This window comes from Acomys minous, assembly GCF_964271855.1.
Source record: "Acomys minous genome assembly, chromosome: 15".
NCBI lineage: Eukaryota > Metazoa > Chordata > Mammalia > Rodentia > Muridae > Acomys > Acomys minous.
In genome coordinates, this window is record NC_140497.1 from 101,091,953 (window position 1) to 101,112,549 (window position 20,597).

General features: G+C 58.1%; 2 protein-coding genes across 8 annotated transcripts in view; one reads left to right on the top strand and one right to left on the bottom strand.

Moving 5' to 3' along the window:
* Positions 1 to 1,021: 1,021 nt before the first annotated feature.
* COLGALT1 (collagen beta(1-O)galactosyltransferase 1) lies at positions 1,022 to 15,749 on the top strand. The gene is made up of 12 exons (XM_084759164.1): positions 1,022 to 1,348; positions 2,049 to 2,159; positions 2,853 to 2,970; positions 8,947 to 9,081; positions 9,490 to 9,694; positions 10,682 to 10,801; positions 11,511 to 11,587; positions 11,668 to 11,774; positions 12,460 to 12,592; positions 13,340 to 13,467; positions 13,990 to 14,196; positions 14,375 to 15,749. The coding sequence occupies exons 1-12, from the start codon at positions 1,104 to 1,106 to the stop codon at positions 14,640 to 14,642; spliced, it is 1,854 nt and encodes a 617-aa protein (XP_084615290.1). The 5' UTR covers positions 1,022 to 1,103; the 3' UTR covers positions 14,643 to 15,749.
* A 1,296-nt stretch (positions 15,750 to 17,045) lies between these two features.
* UNC13A (unc-13 homolog A) overlaps positions 17,046 to 20,597 on the bottom strand; it is a 49,485-nt gene continuing 45,933 nt past the window's right edge. For all 7 annotated transcript variants that reach the window (XM_084759093.1, XM_084759091.1, XM_084759095.1 and 4 more), the window contains one exon: positions 17,046 to 19,972. In XM_084759093.1, coding sequence (XP_084615219.1) covers positions 19,672 to 19,972 — 301 coding nt within the window. In that variant the 3' untranslated portion in view covers positions 17,046 to 19,671. The remainder of the gene's footprint in view (positions 19,973 to 20,597) is intronic.

Here is a 20,597-nt window from a genome sequence, read left to right on the forward strand (position 1 = left end):
ATAATAACAACAACAACAACAACAACAACAACAATGAATTTTTATTTAGCTGGGTATGATGGCACACGTCTTTAATCCCAGCACTCAGGAGGCAGAGGCAGGCGGATCTCTGTGAGTTTGAGGCCAGCCTGGTCTACAGAGTGAGTCCAGGACAGACAGGGCTACACAGAGAAACCCTGTCTTGAAAAAAATAAACAAATAATTTTTATTTATTTATTTTTAAATATATTTAGTGTTTGGCCTACATAAGTGTCTGTGTGCGGGAGTCGGATCCACTGGAACTTGAGTTAGGGACAGTTGTGAGCTGCCATGTGGCAGCTGGGAATTGAACCCAGGTCCTCCGAAAGAGCAGAAAATGCTCCTACGCGCTGATCCATCGCCCCAGTCGCCGGTATCTGGGCTTTTAATAGCTCTGTGGACCAGTTTCTCTGCTGTTGACCTCAGATGGCAGGCCTGAATATGATATCGGGGCCTGTGTAATTTTTACACAACCCTGACACAAGAGATTGTTCCTAGAACTGCCAAAGCCTACGTCCTGACTGCAACCAGATCTTGGGGCACAGAATGCAGCATCTGAATACACAGCGCACAACACACCAGGTGGGGACCTGAGCATCCAACTCAGGGCGACCTGCAATGGCAGCAAGCGCTTTCACACCCTGGGCCGGTTCGCTGGCTCCTGGCATGTGAATCAGAAGCAACAAGCACACGGAAAACAACCGGGAAGACTGACCTGGTCCTAACCAGCCGCCCGGGTAGGGAGCGCTCACCAAACAGCCATCACGCCCAGGGCGGGGCTACAGAGCGGCCCCGCCTCCCGGGGCTAGGGGCGGGGCTTCCGGAGCCGCCCTGCGGGTGACGTCACGCGAGGGGCCGCCGGGGTCGGCGGAAAAGCGGACTTTTAAAGGCATGGCCCGTGCGGGCCGACTTCCCCAGGACTCGCGGCCCGGCCCGTGCGCCACTTCCCTTTAAGGAGCGCGTCAGGGGCGGGACCTGGAGGACACTTCCCCCCCCCCATCCCGCCAGCCCCCCCATCCGGCCTCCCTTAAGGCGCGGCCCTTGTCCTCCGGCAGAAACGCGGCTTAAAGGCGACGCGTGGCGCGATGGCGGCGTGGGCCGGCGCGGCGCGCGGGCTGCCGTGGCTGCTCCTGCTGCTGCTGCCGCCGCCGCTGGGCGGCCCGCGCGGCGTGGACGGCTACTTCCCGGAGGAGCGCTGGAGCCCGGAGTCCCCGCTGCAGGCGCCGCGCGTGCTCATCGCGCTGCTGGCGCGGAACGCGGCGCCCGCGCTGCCCGCCACGCTGGGGGCCCTGGAGCGGCTGCGCCACCCGCGGGAGCGCACGGCGCTGTGGTGAGCGGCGAGCTCCGAGGCTACGCGGGGCACCCGGGCACTCGGCTGTCCGTGCGCTGTGGGGTCTCGGTTATGCTCCCGAGGGAACTTGGGGTTTGCACGGGGTGGGGCGGGGTGGGGGGACTCGGCTGTGTACCCGAAGTTCCCGGCATCGTCCCCACTGCCTCTTGGGACCCCGGGCTGCTGCCCCCCTCCCTCCCTCCAGGGACACAGGAATCTGTTCTGGGTTGCTGCCAGCCCCTCACAGCGAGCTGCGTCCCCGGGACCCCAGATTCCCTCAGAAGGGGCCGGGTCGGTGCTTCCTGACCTGTAGCGCACCGTGCAGCTTCTAAATCAGTTTTCCCAGGCTCGGGCCGGCGTCCCACGCTAACAAAACCAGTGAACTTAACAGGTTCCCAGCCCCTGTCAGACCTGTGTGACCTCAAGGCTATGGGGAGAAATGGACCCTTTCCACAAGGGGACAAGGCAGCTATGACGAGGCCCCTGGCTTGGGAACTTCCGACTTCCTGACCAATTTCCTTTTGCATAGTTTTTCTTTGTCCTTTCCAAAGTAACAGGTTTCATTCAGCTGTATACCTGTGAGCTGGCCGTTGTCCTCCTCCCTGGACGGCCAACTGCATAATATTGTGGCTGGTGGGGACTGGGGCAGCATGGGGAGGAGCCCCTGGTGCCATCCTCCTGTCCCCGTCTGTGCTCACAGGGTGGCCACGGATCACAACACTGACAACACTTCAGCCATACTTCGAGAGTGGCTGGTGGCCGTGAAAGGTTTCTATCACTCCGTGGAGTGGCGACCCGCGGAGGATCCCAGGTGAGCCTGAGGCCCGGTTGGAGGACCCAAGCTTGGCAAGCTAGGGGCTAGCAGGCCCAACCCCCACTCTCAGCCTCCCCCGTCAGATCCCCATCCCCCCCATCCCTCCAGCCGACCTGTGCCCTCACCGTCCTCCGCTCCATTGTCTGGCCTTGGACACACCTCTGTGGCGGAATTCCGTTATCTGTTTGCTGCCGCGTTCCCGGCTGGGATCTCTGCTGTTTTAACTTTACCACGAGCCTCTCTTGCTGTGTAGTAGTCCAGGCTGGCCTTGCACTTGCCATCCTCCTGCCTCAGCCTCCCGAGTGCTGGAATCACAAGTGCCTGCCACCTTGCACTCCGGGATCAGACTCGGAGCCTGTAGGGCTGCACCTGTGATGTGAGCTCAGAGGCACCTGGGTGGCCCCGGGTCTCTTAGCGGGGGGTGGGGGGGGTGGGCGGGGGGGGGGGACACGACACGACGACGACGACGACACCTTTCCTTGGTCCTGAGCTTGCCGGCAGCTTTTGTGTCTCTGGACCCTTGCGCATGCTGTACCCTGCACCCTTATGCCCGATGCTCTGCTTGGAGGCCTTCAGACCTGCTCGCCTGCCTCCTCCTCTGTGAACAACCCCCCCTGCAGATGTGCCGGGTGCTCTCTGGGTCCCTGTAGCGCCCCCCACGATCCCTGCATCACAGCTAGTCCTCCGCAGCTCCTACCCAGATGAGGAGGGCCCCAAACACTGGTCTGACTCCCGCTACGAGCACGTCATGAAGTTGCGCCAAGCAGCCCTGAAGTCGGCTCGGGACATGTGGGCTGACTACATCCTGGTGAGTCTCTGAGTGGGAGAGTCTGGTTATCCAGAGGGAGGGTAGAAGGGGGGAGAGGGGATATAGGGGCCTTTTTCAGAAGGGTAAACTGAGGATCAGAAAGGGAAGAGGAAGCCAGCTGATGGCGCACACTTTTAGTCCTAGCACTAGGGAGGCAGAGGCAGGTGGAGACCAGCCTGGTCCTCGGAATGAATTCCAGGACAGTCCAGGTTACACAGAGAAACTCTCTCTTGAACTCCCCACCCCCCAAAAAAGGAGGGGGAGGGGACTATGGCTGTAGCTTTGTGTAGAGTACTTGTTGAGCATACTTGAGGCTCTGGGTTCCATCCCAAGCCCCCAAATACGGAACAAGTGGGCCTTTGTATCCCCTTAGGGTTGGGCACTAGAGAGTGTGTGTGTGTGTGTGTGTGTGTGTGTTTTGGTTTTTCGAGACAGGGTTTCTCTGTGTAGCCTTGGCTGTCCTGGACTCGCTCTGTAGACCAGGCTGGCCTCGAACTCACAGTGATCCACCTGCCTCTGCCTCCCAAGTGCTGGGATTAAAGGTGTGCGCCACCACTGCTTGGCTGAGAGTGTGTGTTTTTAATACTCATTTTTTTGTTAGTTTATTTTGGTTTTGTTTTCGTTTTTTAAGACAGGGTCTCTCTGTGTAGCCTTGGCTGTCCTGGACTCACTTTGTAGACCAGGCTGGCCTTGAACTCACAGTGATCCACCTGCCTTCGCCTCCCGAGTGCTGGGATTAAAGGCGTGTGCCACCATGCCCTGCTTTTAACACCTGTTTTTAAATAGCATTATTTACTCGTGTGTGAGGGGCGTTCGAGGCAGCAGGCCCTGGGGACAGAACTTTTGTGGCTCAGTTGTGAGCAGCAGGGGTTACAAGCTAGGGGCCTATAAGTGAGGGGGAACCTACGAGGCCCTGACCTCCACTTCCTGTTCCCTGGCCTGCAGTGGCCTCTAAGGAGGAAGCAGCTGAGGCTGGAGTGCCGGGAGTGCTGAGGTAACCGTGCTCTGGCACCCTGAGGCAGGGGGTGAAGAATTACAGGCCAGCCTGGGGGACGGAGCGTTCCTGTCCTGAAGTATGATGGGGCCAGAGAGCTGGCTCATGGGTAAGAAGATTGTTCTTTCAGGGTCAGCCCACAGCCGCCTGTCACCCCAGGTCCTGGGGACCCCATGACCTTTCTGGTCTGTGGGGGACTGCACTCTCATGACCCCACACACCCACGCACGTGCCTTAGTTGCAAAAATGTTTTTGTCAAAAAATGATGAGCCTTTAATCCCAGCGCTCCGGAGGCAGAGGCAGGCGGATCGCTGTGAGTTCGAGGCCAGCCAGGGACACACAGAGAAACCCTTTGTGGCCAACCATCCAGCCAAACAAAATTATGAGCTGAAGGGTGGTGGTGCATGGCTTTAATCCCCACATAGACCATGCTGGCTCAGACTCAGAGAGTTTCCTGTCCTCTGAGTTGTGGGGTTAAAGGTGTGAGCCACCACAGCCAGCTAGATTATTAATTTTATTTGATGGGTGTCTTGCCTGCCTGCGTATTTATGCAGCATATACATACCCCGTGCTCACAGAGGTCAGAGGGCGTCGGAGCATCTGGAATTGGAGTCACAGATGACTGGGCAGCCATGGGGGTGCTGGGAGCAAGCACACATGCATCAGGCTGAGTGTCCATGGGTGTCTGTGCCCTGTCCTGACCAGCCTGGGGCCGCTCTGCTCAGTCACTGGGGTCAGGGATGTGGCTGCCACTGAGTCTGGCTTGCATCGGGGTGCATGGTGATTGCTGTGGCTGCAGGTGGCTTTCAGGGTCTCCTCAGTTCGCTTTGCTGATTGACTGACTGAAGGCTTGCTGTAAATCCGTGCTGGGCCACTTTCTGTCCTCCCCTCGCCTCAGCCTCCCAGGTCCTGAGCTGACTGGCATGTGGCCTCTCCCTTACCTGGGTGCCGACATGAACCCCATCGGGGAATGTGTGTGCTGGGCAGGGCAGGGCACTGTAGCCCAGTGAGGGAGGTCAGAGCCTGGGTGTCACTGTCTGACTCGGGACAGCGCCATTGTCGCGCCTGCAGGGAACTCAGTCAAGGGATATAGCAGGCAGATAATGCCCAGCTCCGCAGGCACAGGGGAGCCATGGGGGGCTCTGTGAGCATGGCAGGGCTGTGTGGTGCTTGGTGATTTTCTGATGTTCTCCCTTCCACCTGCATGGGCAGCAGAGTTGTGTTGCTGTTTTGCTTTCTTGGTTATACTGTTTATTTATTTTTTTATTTGTGGGTGGTCACAGTCACAACCTTGTGGAGATTGAGGACAACTCAAGGGTGTCTGTCCTCTCCTTCACCCTGTGAGTTCAGGGGTGAACTCAGGCTGTCAGGCTTGGTGGATGATAGAGCTGGGATGCCTGGGATGGATAGAGCTGGGATGCCTGGGATGGATAGAGCTGGGATGCCTGGGATGGATAGAGCTGGGATGCCTGGGATGGATAGAGCTGGGATGCCTGGGATGGATGCGGCTGGGATGGATGGGATGGATAGAGCTGGGATGCCTGGGATGGATAGAGCTGGGATGCCTGGGATGGATAGAGCTGGGATGCCTGGGATGGATAGAGCTGGGATGCCTGGGATGGATGCGGCTGGGATGCCTGGGATGGATAGAGCTGGGATGGATGGGATGGATAGAGCTGGGATGCCTGGGATGGATGCGGCTGGGATGGATGGGATGGATAGAGCTGGGATGCCTGGGATGGATAGAGCTGGGATGCCTGGGATGGATGTGGCTGGGATGCCTGGGATGGATAGAGCTGGGATGCCTGGGATGGATAGAGCTGGGATGCCTGGGATGGATAGAGCTGGGATGGATGGGATGGATAGAGCTGGGATGCCTGGGATGGATGCGGCTGGGATGGATGGGATGGATAGAGCTGGGATGCCTGGGATGGATAGAGCTGGGATGCCTGGGATGGATGTGGCTGGGATGCCTGGGATGGATAGAGCTGGGATGGATGGGATGGATAGAGCTGGGATGGATGGGATGGATAGAGCTGGGATGGATGGGATGGATAGAGCTGGGATGGCTGGGATGGATAGAGCTGGGATGCCTGGGATGGATGCGGCTGGGATGCCTGGGATGGATAGAGCTGGGATGGCCGGGATGGATAGAGCTGGGATGGATGGGATGGATAGAGCTGGGATGGATGGGATGGATAGAGCTGGGATGCCTGGGATGGATAGAGCTGGGATGCCTGGGATGGATAGAGCTGGGATGCCTGGGATGGATAGAGCTGGGATGCCTGGGATGGATGCGGCTGGGATGCCTGGGATGGATAGAGCTGGGATGCCTGGGATGGATAGAGCTGGGATGGCTGGGATGGATAGAGCTGGGATGCCTGGGATGGATGCGGCTGGGATGCCTGGGATGGATAGAGCTGGGATGGCCGGGATGGATAGAGCTGGGATGGCTGGGATGGATGCGGCTGGGATGCCTGGGATGGATAGAGCTGGGATGCCTGGGATGGATAGAGCTGGGATGCCTGGGATGGATGCGGCTGGGATGCCTGGGATGGATAGAGCTGGGACGCCTGGGATGGATAGAGCTGGGACGCCTGGGATGGATAGAGCTGGGATGCCTGGGATGGATAGAGCTGGGATGGATGGGATGGAGGGAGACGTCAGAAGGAAGAAGGTGATCCAGCTCCTTAGCTCATTTCAGAGATGAGAAAGTAGATGCTCAGGGTAGGAGAAGAGACTGGTATGGATCTGGAATGTTTCGGGGGCTTCTAGAAGCTCCCGGAACATTTTGGAGCCTTCCAGAACAGATGCCATGTCCTGGTCCCTCCTGTTAGCTTTTGTGGTTTCACAGCCCCCCATTCCCCTTAGTTCCCCCCAGCTCCCCCCAATTCCCTCTCAGTTCCCCACCAGTTCCCCCTGAGTTCATACCCCCCCCCTCAGTTTACCCTCAGTTCCCCCTCAGCAGCCTGACTGGAGGTCGCCATGATGGCAACGCAAAGCAGCTTCTTGTACTGCTTTGACTGAGGAGCGTGGCACTGCACTATGAAATCACTTCTTAGACAGGGTCTCTCTGTGTAGCCTTGGCTGTCCTGGACTCACTTTGTAGACCAGGCTGGCCTCGAACTCACAGTGATCCGCCTGCCTCTGCCTTCTTGCTACAGAAGCTATGGATGTTATGTGCAGGGAATGGGGTTGGGGGTTGGGGACAAAAGTGCCTTAGAGCCAGGTGGCGGTGGTGGCACACACCTTTAATCCCAGCACTCAGGGGGCAGAGGCAGGTGGAGCTCTGTGAATTCAAGGCCAGCCTGGTCTATAATGACCCCAGGACAGGCAGGGGCTCTGTTACACAGAGAGACCTTGTCTGGGGGTGGGGGTTGAGGAGAAGAAGGAGGAAAAATTGCTTAGAGAGAAAGAGCTCCTTCAGGTTACTTTGTAGCTGTTTGGGTTTTTTTGTTGTTGTTTGGTTTTTTTGAGACAGTGTTTCTGTGTCACTCTGGTTGTCCTGGACTCTCTCTGTAGACCAGGCTGGCCTGGAATCCCCCGAGATCTACCTGCCTCTGCCTCCTCAGTGCTGGGATTACTGGTGTGGGCCATCACGCCTGGCTCTGTTTGGTTTTCTTGAGCTGCAGTTTACCTAACAGCAAATCAACCTTTTAATGTGTGTGGTTCTGTGGGATTTAACCATCACACTCTTTAGAATGTCCCACCTCTGGGATGCACTCTGCCACCCTCAGCCTCCGGCAGCTCCGGATCCACTTCTCCAGTGACTGCGTTTGCTTGTTCAGGACTTTGGTTTTCTTTCGGTTTTGGTTTTTCCATACAGGGTTTCTCTGAGTAACCTTTGCTGTCCTGGATTCCCTTTGTAGCCCAGGCTGGCCTCGAACTCACAGCAATCCTCCAGCCTCTGCCTTCTGAGTGCTGGGCCTGTTCAGGACTTTTTCTGCCCTGGAACCACACACTGTGTGGCACAACACTGTCTGCCAGCCCGTCCACTTATTGTGTGTCTTTTTAGTGGCTAAGTAATAGCATTCTGAACCGCGGCCTCCGTCCACTCAGCAGGGTCTAGTTCATCTTTTGTCTCCTGGGATGGAAAGTTAAATTGTATCTTTCTAACTTTAGGAGGGGTACACACAAGATAACAGTGTTTGCCGGGGCTGGACAGGGGACCCCAAAGCTTCCAAGAGGCAGTAGTCTCCCCAGCTGGGGACATCACTGGCCTATGGAGCCTGGCCCTGAGTGGCAGGTGGCAGTCGACCCCAGTGTTCTAGAAATTACACAGAGGAAATAGATTCATGTGGCTCTGGCCAGGTCTGCCCTCTGTGCAGGCTGCATACATAGTGTAGGGGTGGGGCTGGGTTTGCATATGTGTAATAACAGGCATGGCTGCTGTCACTTGCAGTAGGCTGGGGTGAAGCCCAGGCCTGGCTACCAGCCACGCCCCCAGCCCTAATGGCCAAGGTTTTGTCTTTAAATAATAGGAAAAAAAACTGTACTTATTTGTGTGTTGGTCCCTGAGTCAGGGACTCGGTGAAGCTGGTGCCCACTGGCCCTGCTCCTGCCACCATGTCCATGGTGCTGGGGTCCCTGCGTGTGGGACACCGCATTCTGCACGGGTGCTGGGTGTGCCTGCCACTCAGGCACCTCTGTATGTGGCAACAGCTTTACCCCACTGAGCCCTGGCCTCACAACTCAGGTCTTTTTATTCTTCTTTTATGTGTATAAATGAATTTGCGTGCATGTCTGTGTACCACATACCTGCCCGGTGCCCATAGGGGCCAGAGGAGGGCGTTAGATCCCCTAGAACTGGGATTGGAGCTGCTTGTGGGTGCTGAGAACTGAACCCTGGGCCTCTGCAAGAGTAGCCAGTGCCCTTAACCCCTGAGCCGTCCCACCAGCCCCAGAGCATTGCGAGAACTCAGGTCCCCATGGCGCGCCCCCACAGGGCCTGGCCAGGCTGACAGCAAGCAACCCTTTCACAGTTCATGGACAGCGACAACCTGATCACCAACCCCGACACCCTGAGCCTGCTCATTGCTGAGAACAAGACGGTGGTGGCGCCGATGCTAGACTCCCGCGCAGCGTACTCCAACTTCTGGTGTGGGATGACCACCCAGGTAGGGTGTGGACTGGGACAGGCACCATCGGGGTGCTCCGCAAACGAGCAGAGGGGCGGGGCCTGCAGGGGTCCCCAACCCCTTCATTCCTGAGGTTGAAGCAACAAGAGAGAGGGAGAGGGAGGGAGAGAGGGAAAGAGGGAGAGAGGGAGGGAAAAAAGAAACTGGCCCAAATGCACAGAGCTACAGCTAGGAAGCAGCAGTGGCAGGAGGCGCCTTCAGGCATGGCGTGACCCGGGAATCCCAAAGCCAGAAGACGGACCCGCCCACATGCCACGCCCGCTCTGACTGGGTAGACACAGAGGCTGCACTGGAGACCGCATTGCTCAGTGGGCATCACAGCATCCATCCCCTTCTCGCCTCTGAAGCTCTTAGGCTTCTCACCGTGGGCTCCCCGCTCTCCTGCAGGGCTACTACAAGCGCACCCCCGCCTACATCCCCATCCGAAAACGGGACCGGCGGGGCTGCTTTGCGGTTCCCATGGTGCACTCCACCTTCCTCATCGACCTGCGGAAGGCCGCGTCCAGGAACCTGGCCTTCTACCCGCCGCACCCCGATTACACCTGGTCTTTTGATGACATCATCGTTTTCGCTTTCTCCTGCAAGCAGGCAGGTGAGCAAGGCCGGGTTCTGAGCTGAGCACGTACAAAGGGCAGAAATGCAGGCCGCAGGCGGGCCTTGGGCCGTGCTGTGCTGGGGAGGGTCAGCTGTGACCTCACCCCCCAGCTCCTTAAGACCTGGTCATCAGGGGGATGGTAAGTTTGTGACACACGCAGGGAGATCCTACAGCAAACCTGTAGGGTGTGTGTGCAGGAGCATGCAGTGGGTGGAGACCAGCAGTCAGAATCAGGTGTCTTCCTCCTCAGTCTGCACCGTAGTTACTTATTTTTTGTGAGCTCACACCACGGTACACATGGAGGTGTCAGCTTGCGGGAATCAGTTCCCACCTTCTGCTGTGGTCCCGGGTATTGAACTCGGGTCTTTGGGCTTGGTTGCAGGGCCCTGGCCAGCTGAGTTGTCCCAATGGCCGTGGGATTTTGCATTGAATGATTTCCATTTACTAAAAGGAACTAAAGCCAGAGAAAGGGAAACTCAAAGAAGAGGGAGGCAGGAAACCCCAGGGTGCGTGTTTTCAAGAAAACAGCACACAGGGCATGGGTGTGCACTCAGGAGGCAGAGGCAGGCGGATCGCTGTGAGTTCGAGGCCAGCCTGGTCTACAAAATGAGTCCAGGACAGCCAAGGCTACACAGAGAAACCCTGTCTTGAAACATACACACACATATACACACACACACACACACACACACACACACACACACACACACACACACACAAGGAAGGAGGAGAGGGAAAGAAAGAAAAGAAAAAGAGAGAAAGAAAAGAGCAGGCTTACCATAAGTTACCCAAAACCAGAATTTGCCGCCCTGACTGAGAGGCCGACCCTATTCTGCTTTTGAGCGCCTACAAACCAAAGTCAGTTTTTGCATTTTTGAGGAACATTTTTGAGGTCAGAATCTGAAGTGAAGAACAGCAGCTTCTGCTTGAGACAACCATGCCGCCCAGGCTCACCATGGCCTTGCGTCTTGTCCTCGCCCCCAGAGGTGCAGATGTTCGTGTGCAATAAGGAGGTGTACGGCTTCCTGCCCGTGCCGCTGCGTGCACACAGCAGCCTGCAGGACGAGGCGGAGAGCTTCATGCACGTGCAGTTGGAGGTCATGGGTGAGTGCCATCACCTCGGCCGTCCTGATGCATCCCACGAGCTAAGTGGTGCTGCTGGGCGACCATCCCTCTGCTCGGGGTGTGACTGGGGGAGACCATAGTCCCTGGAACTGCAGAGTTCTGCAGTGGCCACAGGGTCAGCACAGTGTGCCGGTGTCATCTGTGGTGCACGCCTGTGAACTTGGCACTCTCGGGGCTGAGGGATGGCTGGTTGCAGGCTAGCCTGGCCTACAGCTTGAGACCTCAGCTAAAAAGACTGATCCTGTTTTAAAGTGAAGTCACCCAGTGTTTCTGAGGGCTGGTATACTCATGTGGCTTTAGGGGGACACAACTGGAGGGTCACATTGCGTGTCTGTGAAGGCCTGAGAGTGGCTGGCTCACTCACATCATCACACGTGCACGGCTGGGATAACTCCTCTGCAGCCATTGAGCACCTGCTGTATACCAGGCTCTGTGCTGGGCACTGGGAGTGGACAGACCCCACAGCCCTGCCAACATGGTAGATGCAGTTAGGAAAGCAAGACGGTGCCTTGATGGCCAAAGCTTGACACTGTCGCGGCCAGAAAAGGAGCCTGACCAGTCCGAGGGGTCTGGAGGCTCGTGACTGCCCCCAGGGTGTCACAGCTGAGACAGGAGCACAGCAGAGTCATACTGGGGGTTTAGATGGGTGGGTCCTGCGACCCCTGCGACCCCTGCTTCTTGCCCTCAGTGAAGCATCCGCCAGTGCAGCTGTCACGATTCATCTCAGCACCCAGCAAGACTGCAGACAAGATGGGCTTTGACGAGGTGAGCGGGGTGGGGGGTGGGGCCTCCCTGGTGGGGTCGGGGCAGCGCCGGACCCCACCTCACCCAGGCTCTGGCCGCAGGTCTTCATGATCAACCTGAAGCGAAGGCGGGACCGGCGGGAACGCATGCTGCGCGCGCTGCAGGAGCAGGAGATCGCCTGCCGCCTGGTGGAGGCTGTGGATGGCAAGTATGTGCCGAGTGCGTGGGCGTGCCCTGGGCGTGTGTATGCGTGCCCGCCCATGTGCCTGTACCCATGGACATCTGGTGGCATAGAGGGGATGGAGCCAACTGTGGCAGACCCCTCGGTGCAGACGTGGTAGAGTGATTGATGAGTCCACAGCCAGGAAAGCAGGAACCATCCTGGGATATGATGTTATGGCTCTCATACAGAGCTGGGGAGGGGTGGGGGCACAGCAGTGGGGGTCATTCACAGGGCAGCAGAGCTGGACCAGTAGACACAGCTGCTTCTGCCGAACCTCTTACCTCACCCCTCCGTATCTTCTCCCCCTCCCCACCCTCTTCCCCTTCCTCCCATCCTTCTCCTCTCCATGCTCCTCTCCCTCTTTCCATCCTCACCTTCCTCCCCATACTCCTTCTTTCCTACCCCCTCCCCATCCTTTTTACTCTCCTCCTCCCCATCCTCCTTATTCTCCCCATCCTCTCCCTCCTCCCCATCCTCCTCTCCCTCCTCCCCATCCTCCTTTCCTTCTTCCCCATCCTCCTCTCTCTCCTCCCCATCCTCCTGTTACTCCTCCCTATCGTCCTCTCCCTCCTCTTCATCCTCTTCTCCCTCTTCACGTCCTCCTCTCCCTCCTCCCCTCCTTCATCCTCTTTGTCTTTTTGCTACCATCCTCTCTCCTGTGCCCCCACAGAGCCATGAACACCAGCCAGGTGGAGGCCTTGGGCATCCAGATGCTGCCTGGCTACCGGGACCCCTACCATGGGCGACCCCTCACCAAGGGAGAGCTGGGCTGCTTTCTCAGCCACTATAACATCTGGAAGGAGGTGGGTGTCTGGCGTGGAGGAGGCCTAGCACACAGTCCTTGGTCAGGTCCAGGGTCCAGGGAAGGACCATGGTCCCCGTGCTGCCACCTGCCATGGAATCTATGGTTCCATTTTTGTCACATGACTGGCTTCATGTTGGCCCTGATACCTCTGAATGGGTGGCCACTGCCCTTGCAGTGTGTAGATGCAGAAAATGGGCCTGGGGATTCAGGGGGACCACAGGTGAAATTCGGGGCTATGATCTCCAAATGGAACCTCCTTGCCCCACAACCTGACTCTGATCACTGTTTTTTATCGAAATGATGACCTCTGGCATTAATATGACAGCTGGTGGTGTGCCATGGTGTCACACAAGAACCAGACTTGGGACCTGCAAAATGGAGGCTGGATGGGTGGGCTGTTGGCTCCAGATGGCGAGGTATAGGAAGCAGAGGTATGGGAAGTGGTCACGTGGGACACCCTCCTTTCCTGAAGCTCATCACAGGCAGTCTGTTAGCTCCGCTGGATGACAGCAAAGCCTCCTAGACCGGAGGCATGGAGCCAAGGAGGAAGGGTGAAAGAAGCCTGCCTGTTGTTGCCGGGAGGAGGCTTCTTAGCCTCACAGACAGAACACAGGCACAGCACCTGGGCAGAAAGAGCCCAGGCAGGTGGGAGAATAGAGACATGGTGGGAAACAGCTGGGTGCAGAAGGTTGGGACGCAGCCTGGGGTTGGGTCTCTGTGACCTGGTCCAGGCGCTTTCCCTCAGGTGGTGGACCGGGGACTACAGAAATCACTCGTGTTTGAGGATGATCTGCGTTTCGAGATCTTCTTCAAGAGACGTTTGATGAACCTCATGCGGGATGTGGAGCGTGAGGGGCTGGACTGGGACCTCATGTGAGTGGGGGCGGGGGAGGCGGTGGAGGCGGTGGGGGCGGTGGGGGCGGGGGAGGCGGTGGAGGTGGGGGCGGGGGAGGCGGTGGAGGCGGTGGAGGTGGTGGAGGCGGTGGGGGCGGGGGAGGCGGTGGAGGTGGTGGAGGCGGTGGGGGCGGGGGAGGCGGTGGAGGCGGTGGGGGCGGTGGAGGCGGTGGAGGCGGTGGGGGCGGGGGAGGCGGTGGGGGCGGTGGAGGCGGTGGAGGCGGTGGGGGCGGGGGAGGCGGTGGAGGCGGTGGAGGTGGTGGAGGCGGTGGGGGCGGGAAGCCAGCCTTGTGTACCGGCCTGGGCAGGACCAAGGCTCAGAGGCAGAGCCTGGGCTTAGGGGCAGAATAACTCTGGAGCCCAGAGGACTTCAGAACTTTGCTGTCTGTTGGGTTGACTCGGTTCCTGCCCAGTTTCCCTGTGCCCAGCCCTGTACCGCGCCCCTGTAGCATTCTCTGGCAGGTGGTGAGCATGTAACAAGTGTCTGATTCTGTACCCCAGCTACGTGGGCCGGAAGCGCATGCAGGTAGAGCACCCCGAAAAGGCTGTACCCCGCGTGAGGAACTTGGTGGAGGCTGATTACTCCTACTGGACGCTAGCCTATGTGATCTCCCTGCAAGGCGCTCACAAGTTGCTTAGTGCCAAGCCGTTGGCCAAAATGCTACCTGTCGATGAGTTTCTGCCTGTCATGTTCGACAAACACCCAGTGTAAGGGGGCTGTTACGGGTCATTTAAGGGGGTTGGGTGGCAAGGTGGGGTCTTTGAGTCCTGCAAGACTCAAGAGACTGTTGGACTCTGGAGCGAGGGGGTGGTGGGGTGAATCCTAGTGGACTCAAAAAAGAGTCTCTTTCTGAACCTTTGGTCTCCATCTGCCCTGTCTCCATAGGTCCGAATACAAGAGTCACTTCTCTCCCCGCAACCTCCGTGCCTTCTCGGTAGAGCCTCTCCTAATCTACCCGACACACTACACGGGGGACGATGGCTACGTGAGTGACACAGAAACCTCAGTCGTATGGAATAACGAGCAGGTTAAGACTGACTGGGACCGAGCCAAGTCCCAGAAGATGCGGGAGCAGCAGGCACTGAGCCGCGAGGCCAAGAACTCCGATGTGCTGCAGTCCCCTCTGGACAGCGCTGCCCGTGATGAGCTCTAAGGCAGCTGGCAAAAAGTCAAAGCCACTGCCAGGGGGTCTGAACTTCATGTGCTTGCCTGGGACTGTAGGGTCACCTAGGCAGACCTCAGAGGGCTCTACAAGCAGGTGGTCTCCGTGTTTTCTTGTTCAGCAGCCACTTGCATAGAGGCGGCATTTATGGAGTGCTTACTGTATGCCAGGAACAGGGCTGGGCACCAGGAGATAGCCAGGAGCAAGCCCAGTCTGTGGTTTGAAGGGAGGTTTCTTGTTACAGCAACGAAAGAGGCCTAATGACTTCCCCTTATCAATGACTGATTTGATCATCAGGTGTTTATTGATTAGGGATACATGCTCATTTCTAAATTGTTTGAGTCTTTATTGAGGGCATACTGTATGTTGGGCACCATTCTTAGCTCTGGGAATAGTGAGATAAGAAAAAATTCACCATGCCAAGCACCTGCTATGTCCCAGGTCTTGGGAAACACTGATGACTTGAGTGCCTACTGTGTGTCATTCGCTAGGTGCTGGGGGTAGCAGTCCCAGTGGTACTCATCCCTTTAGTGCGCACAGTGTGCTCACAGTGGAATCAGCTTTATGCACCCTCTCTCCCTCGTGCTGCGTAGAGGGACAGAGAACAAAACTGGTTTCTTCATGTGACGAGCGTTTATTGAGCACCTATAGTGTGTCAGACCTCGAGGACTCCCAGTTGGGTCTGTGAAAGGACAGCATCCACCCTGTCCAGAATAGAGGCTTGCTGTCCGTCCACGTGGTCAACGGCTGGGTTTCAGGGTACTCATGGCCTTACAAGCCCCCCTGGAGGGGGTGCAGATGGGACCTGGGGCTCCCTTGCCTACCCCTGGCTTCCACAGCTTCTTCCTGCCCCTGTCCCAGGCGTCCCCTGCTTGCTCATGTGTTTGGGGCCTTCGGGGGGGCCCAGCTGCTTTGGGCTGCTCCTCTTGGCCTGAGCAGTGTTTGCCAGTAGGGCCAGGGGGTCGCCACACCTTGAAAGTCAAATTGAATGTCGACTGGCCAGCAGGTGCCACCTCCTGGGGGATGACTGCTTGCCCGCTCAGGTCTTGGAAACTTGCTCACATTTGTATTAAATACTCCTGGTTGGTTTTCACCAAAGTCTGTGGTTTTGTTGCTTCACGTCCTTGAGCTCACGAGTCAAGATTTGGGGGGGGGGGCAGTGGGGCTTGCAGGCATGCGTTGTGCAGAGCACTGGACACTTAAGGGAACGGGCATGAGGATGTGTTGGGAATCCCATGCTCATCCCATAAAGCACCTGGGGGGCAGATGGTCCATCACAGCCTGTGTTCAAGGAGACAGACTCGAGGACATGTGGGTTCTGTTATCAGGGTTCAGGGAAGGAGCCCACCACTAGGTGACAGTGAGCAGGTACGGGGGGCCCCTGGGAGACAGGGTTGCTGGTCTCAGTTCCTGTCTGAAGAGCCAGGCCAAAGCCAGGCCAGAACCCTGAGCAACCTACTGGCTGGCGGCTTCTGGCCTCTCAGTCCTAGCCACGCTGCTCAGGGACGGTGCGGTCCACAGCGGGATGGTCCTCAGTGTCAGGCATCAATCAAAGTGGCCAAGAGACACGGACCATCCGGATGGTGTCAGCTGTGTGGCGCTGGCAGCTGGAATGAGGCGGCTTTCTGGGACAAATTCACACCAGTTCCCAGGATCACAGGGCTCCAGCGGGGGAGTGCGCCCTGCTTTTTATAAGCCAACACGTGAGCTATCCACAGCCTCAGGCCAGGCTCCACCACACTGCTGGAAAAGTGCGCCCCGGGGACGGCACTGTCGCTCCAACACCGTGGTTCGCTGGTCTTCTCTCACGTGGCAGAGGGCCTGCTTAGAACGTGCAGACCGCTTTCCCGGGGTCCTATTGCTGTAGGCAGGCTCTCATGTAGGCTGTCCCCCAACTGTACCAAAAATGACCTCGAATCTCAGATGCCCCTGCCTTTACCTGCCAGGGGTTGTGATGACAAGCATGCTCAGCCATGCCTGGCTCACAGGGTGTTGGGGACAGAGCTCGGGGCTTCCTGTACTCAAGGCAGGCGTCCAACAGTAGGCCCCGCCCCTCCCAGCAGGCCTGGGCTGCCCGCTGCTGTGCTTGCCGTCCGGGCGGGATGTTCTGCTGTTCTGGGACAAGAAAACCCTGTTCGGTTCAGAGGCAGCCTGGTCTGCACATGTCTACCCCCCTCCCTCGCTGTAGTTTTAAACTTCGTGGGTGCGTGGGAGTGGCACATGCGAGGGGTGGAAGAACAATTTCTGGGAGTCCTCATAGCACCACGTGGGCCCCCAGGTCAAACTCAGCCTTCGGCTTGGCAGCAAGCACCCTTGCCTACCTGGCCTTCTTGCCCGACCCTAGCTGAGGTTTTTTCAAAAGGAACACAAGAACTCAGGCGGCACCCAAGCCTCTGTGCTTTTCCTTCTCTTTTTTTCTTTTTTAATGTTAATAAAATATTTTTTACAGAGACCAAAAATTCAGAATAGTGCAAAACATCTCAACGCCATGCACTCATGAATACTCCCCGGGTATTTTGAACATGTGTCCCAAGTCACGTGTCGATTGAGAAATGAGGGCATCTTGGAAGATGCTGGACTAACAGGGTGAGCCTAAAAAAACCCTCAAGAAAAAAAAAAGGAAAGAAAAACAAAAACAAATAGCAACGCTTGGATTCTACATTTGCAGTCACATGCTAAGAAAGGCGAGTGGAGGGGTTCCCTGGGCTGCTTGGCAGGGTTGGGGGTTAGGAACTTTCTGGGCCGCAGGGGACCCTCACCTGCACCACCAAAGCATCTGTGGCTGAGAGGGGTTGGACCCAGCAGCTCAGCCAAACGATACGCTCTTTAAAACAACAAAAGGCAAAGAGAAGGAGGGGTCTGCAGAGCCAGCTTTGGTCCTGAAAGATGCTCAGGGGCGGGCGGGGCCATAGCAGCCCCGCCCCTTGCCCCACCCCCAGTAGGGCCGCCCTTGGGACCTGATGGGTCTACGGTCCAGGCTGAGGGAAGTCCCCAGGAGTTGATTTTTTGCATGTCTGATGGGGGCAGGTGAGGCGACAGCCCTGGGGCCCGAGAGGGACTGAGGTGCAAAGGTCGCTCCTTCCAGGGCTGACTCGTCCAGACAAGGTGAGCTGACGGCAGCGTCTTTTTAATTTGCCGCTGTTAGCGAAGGAACCCAGAACAGTGCATGATTGGCCGGTGCTGAGCCACGCCCCAGCCCCCTCACGGGGCAATTCTAAGAGGATATAGATGAGCCTGGATCCGAGACCCCTCTACCTGCTCTTCCCTGTTTCCCTCTATGGCTCACACTGTAGCCTTCCTCGCCCCCTGGCATCTGCGGCCCTTAGCCCTATGTCTCCTGTGGATGAGGCGGTGGCTCTCTCCAGCCTGCTGCAGGCCAGGCGAGCCCTTCTCCAACCACCCCTATGGAGTCTGGAGCTGCAGCCACTGGGGCGCATCAAGCCCCAGCAGTGGCCCGCAGCCCAGGTCCACCAGGGCTGGACCTCAGGACGGGACACTGCTATGTCCGGGCTGCCCTGAGAGCAGAGCCCAATCCCTCTGCTATGTCCCTCCATTGTGTCCTGGGGCTCAGCTTGGACACCTCCCACGGCAGAAATGGTGACCTGTGGGGCGGGGGCTCGCGCGGGGGGGTTGAGATTGTAATGACAAACATGCTGTGAATGTGGGGTCACATGCAGACCCCTCAACCACTCTCAACACATAATATTCAGGTCAGCGCGACCTTCCTTCAGTTCCTGTGACCTGGGGAAGCTTGTCAGGCTGCGGTTTAGGAGAAACAGAGGCGGCCCAGGCTCCAGGCTCATGCTCTCAGGGCCAAATCAGAGAAAGGAAAGGCTAACGGGGAAGTCCTTGAGAAATGCCTTTGTACAGGAGATTTTTGTGATGGGTGTTGAAGTAAGCGGGTAAATAAAAGAGGAAATTTCAAACAGTCCTAGCCTGGAAATCAGAACAATCCACTCCACAAACACTCCCTGTAGTTCCCTCAATAGCCTGGGGCCAGACAGCGCCCCCACACACAGACATCGCCAGAACCAGCGTGGCTCACACAAACCCCCATTCACATTCTTGCCAGCAATCTAGAAACTTCCTATGGTTGGTCTCTGGCCAGACCACCGCCCCTGTAGCCATATTTGATGCCCTAAAGTGTAAGCCACACCCTCCTGAGCTCCAGCACGGTGGGGCACTCTCCCTCAAGGTATGGAATGCAGTCTCTAAGCTCCCCTGGACCTGAGTGGAGCCCGGATTCTCGGTGAGCCTCTGCATTCTACCCCGTCGTTGCGCGTGATTGAATTCAAGGGACATGCTTCGATTCCAAGCCAATTAGAAGAGTCACCCGTCTGTCACCACAAGCACAGGACACTCGAAGTGTACATCCATATTCTCGCTCGCTCTCTCCTCCCTAGTCGCTCGTCCCTTTCGGTCCTTTCCTGCCTGGGTTTGGAGAAAGGACAGCAGGGGTGGGGTCGCCTGGCTCTGGGGAAACCCTAAATCCCTTCTTTGACATGACGGTAGGTTCTAGGCAGGTTCGGACCAATGTTCCAGGAGGACAGGCAAGGACAGGGCAGCCTGAGGCTTCAGTGGGGCCCTGGCCTGGGGTCCCTCGGGGAAGAATTGGGGAGAAGGGTATTTAGCAGCGATGTGGGCTGGGCCATCTGTCAGGGCTCAGCCCACCGTGTGTGGCACGAGCATGGGGGTCGCCAGCTGCCAGTGGGTGCTCCGCTGAGGGCAGGGTCCGCGGGGAAGGACACCCTCAGCCCTGTTGCGCCAAGGGCGCATGTGCTTTTAAGAGCCCATCCCGCACTGGTTTTTGCAGACACCACAGGCTGCGTCCTCGCCTCCCAGGCAGCCCTGCCCAACCCAGGCCCTGGGAACCGGACCCTCTATGGCTTTTCCAGGGCCAGGAGGCAAGGCCTCCCCAGCCAAGGCCACTGAGGTGGAGGGGCGTGGCCTCTGGAGAGGGCGGGGATACAGAGGGCGGGGGCCTCAGCCGCTCCTAGGTCCCGCCCCGCTCCCACGCACGCTAGGGAGCAGGAGCGGCACCGCCCTCCTCGGCCGACCGCGTGTCCGACTTGAGCTTGACAAACTCTTTGGCCACCTCGTCGTTGCTGCGCTGCGACAGGATGCGCAGCACCGTGAGCCCCGTGTCGTCCATGTGGATGCGGCGGCCAAGCGGCAGCCAGCACGCGGCGCTCCCGCGCTGGGCCAGCTCCCGCAGCTGCAGCACCGCCAGCCCCACCGTACGGTCCTCGCGTGCAAAGCAGTAGTCCTTGACGCACACCTGCAGCTCGTAGCACTCGGGGCCCGCGTCCGCGCTCAGGGAGCTGTGGGAAAAGGACCGGCTCAGCAGAGCCAACCGTGAGCCCGGCCCCCGCCGCCACGCCCACGGGAGACCCCAGCGAGCCACTCACAGCGCACTGCCACGCACGGCAGCAGTTAGTGCCCGCTGTGAGCCCCTTCCACCCGCGCCGGGCCACTCCCACTCAAAGCCCGCCAACTAGGCCAGGCCCACCAGGGAAACCACGGCTGGATCTGCCCGTGGGGCGGGCGACTGAGGGACCCTACGGCCCAGGGGTGCTCCACAGGGGCCCCGGCCACACCTCCCGCCTGCTCAGGCCCTGGCGGGCCACACTCACCCTCTCTTGCTTTCTCTCCCCGCCTTCCTGACCATGCCCCTTTCCTGGTCCTGCAGCAGCCTTTCCCTCTGTCCTCTGGGCCCCACCTGCTGGCCTCCTGTGGCCCACTTCCCGCCTCCCTCACCCCCGCCCTCCGCGCGACTACACTCTCACCTCCCCAGTACCCACTTCTGCCGGTGTGGCGGCCATCCCACCCTTCACCACACTCAGAACCGACTAAGCTAAATGACAAAACCATCGGCAGGAACAGGCTGGCTGTTCTCAGTCCCTGATCCTTGTGACCTATCTCAGGCGCCCAGGACCCTCTTGTCCA

Bases quoted from the DNA above. Each gene is read 5' to 3' on its own strand.
- COLGALT1 (XM_084759164.1), top strand. From the start codon at position 1,104: ATGGCGGCGTGGGCCGGCGCGGCGCGCGGGCTGCCGTGGCTGCTCCTG. The intron at 13,468-13,989 runs GTGAGTGGGGGC...TCTGTACCCCAG, and splicing joins GGGCTGGACTGGGACCTCAT to CTACGTGGGCCGGAAGCGCA. The intron at 14,197-14,374 runs GTAAGGGGGCTG...CTGTCTCCATAG, and splicing joins ATGTTCGACAAACACCCAGT to GTCCGAATACAAGAGTCACT.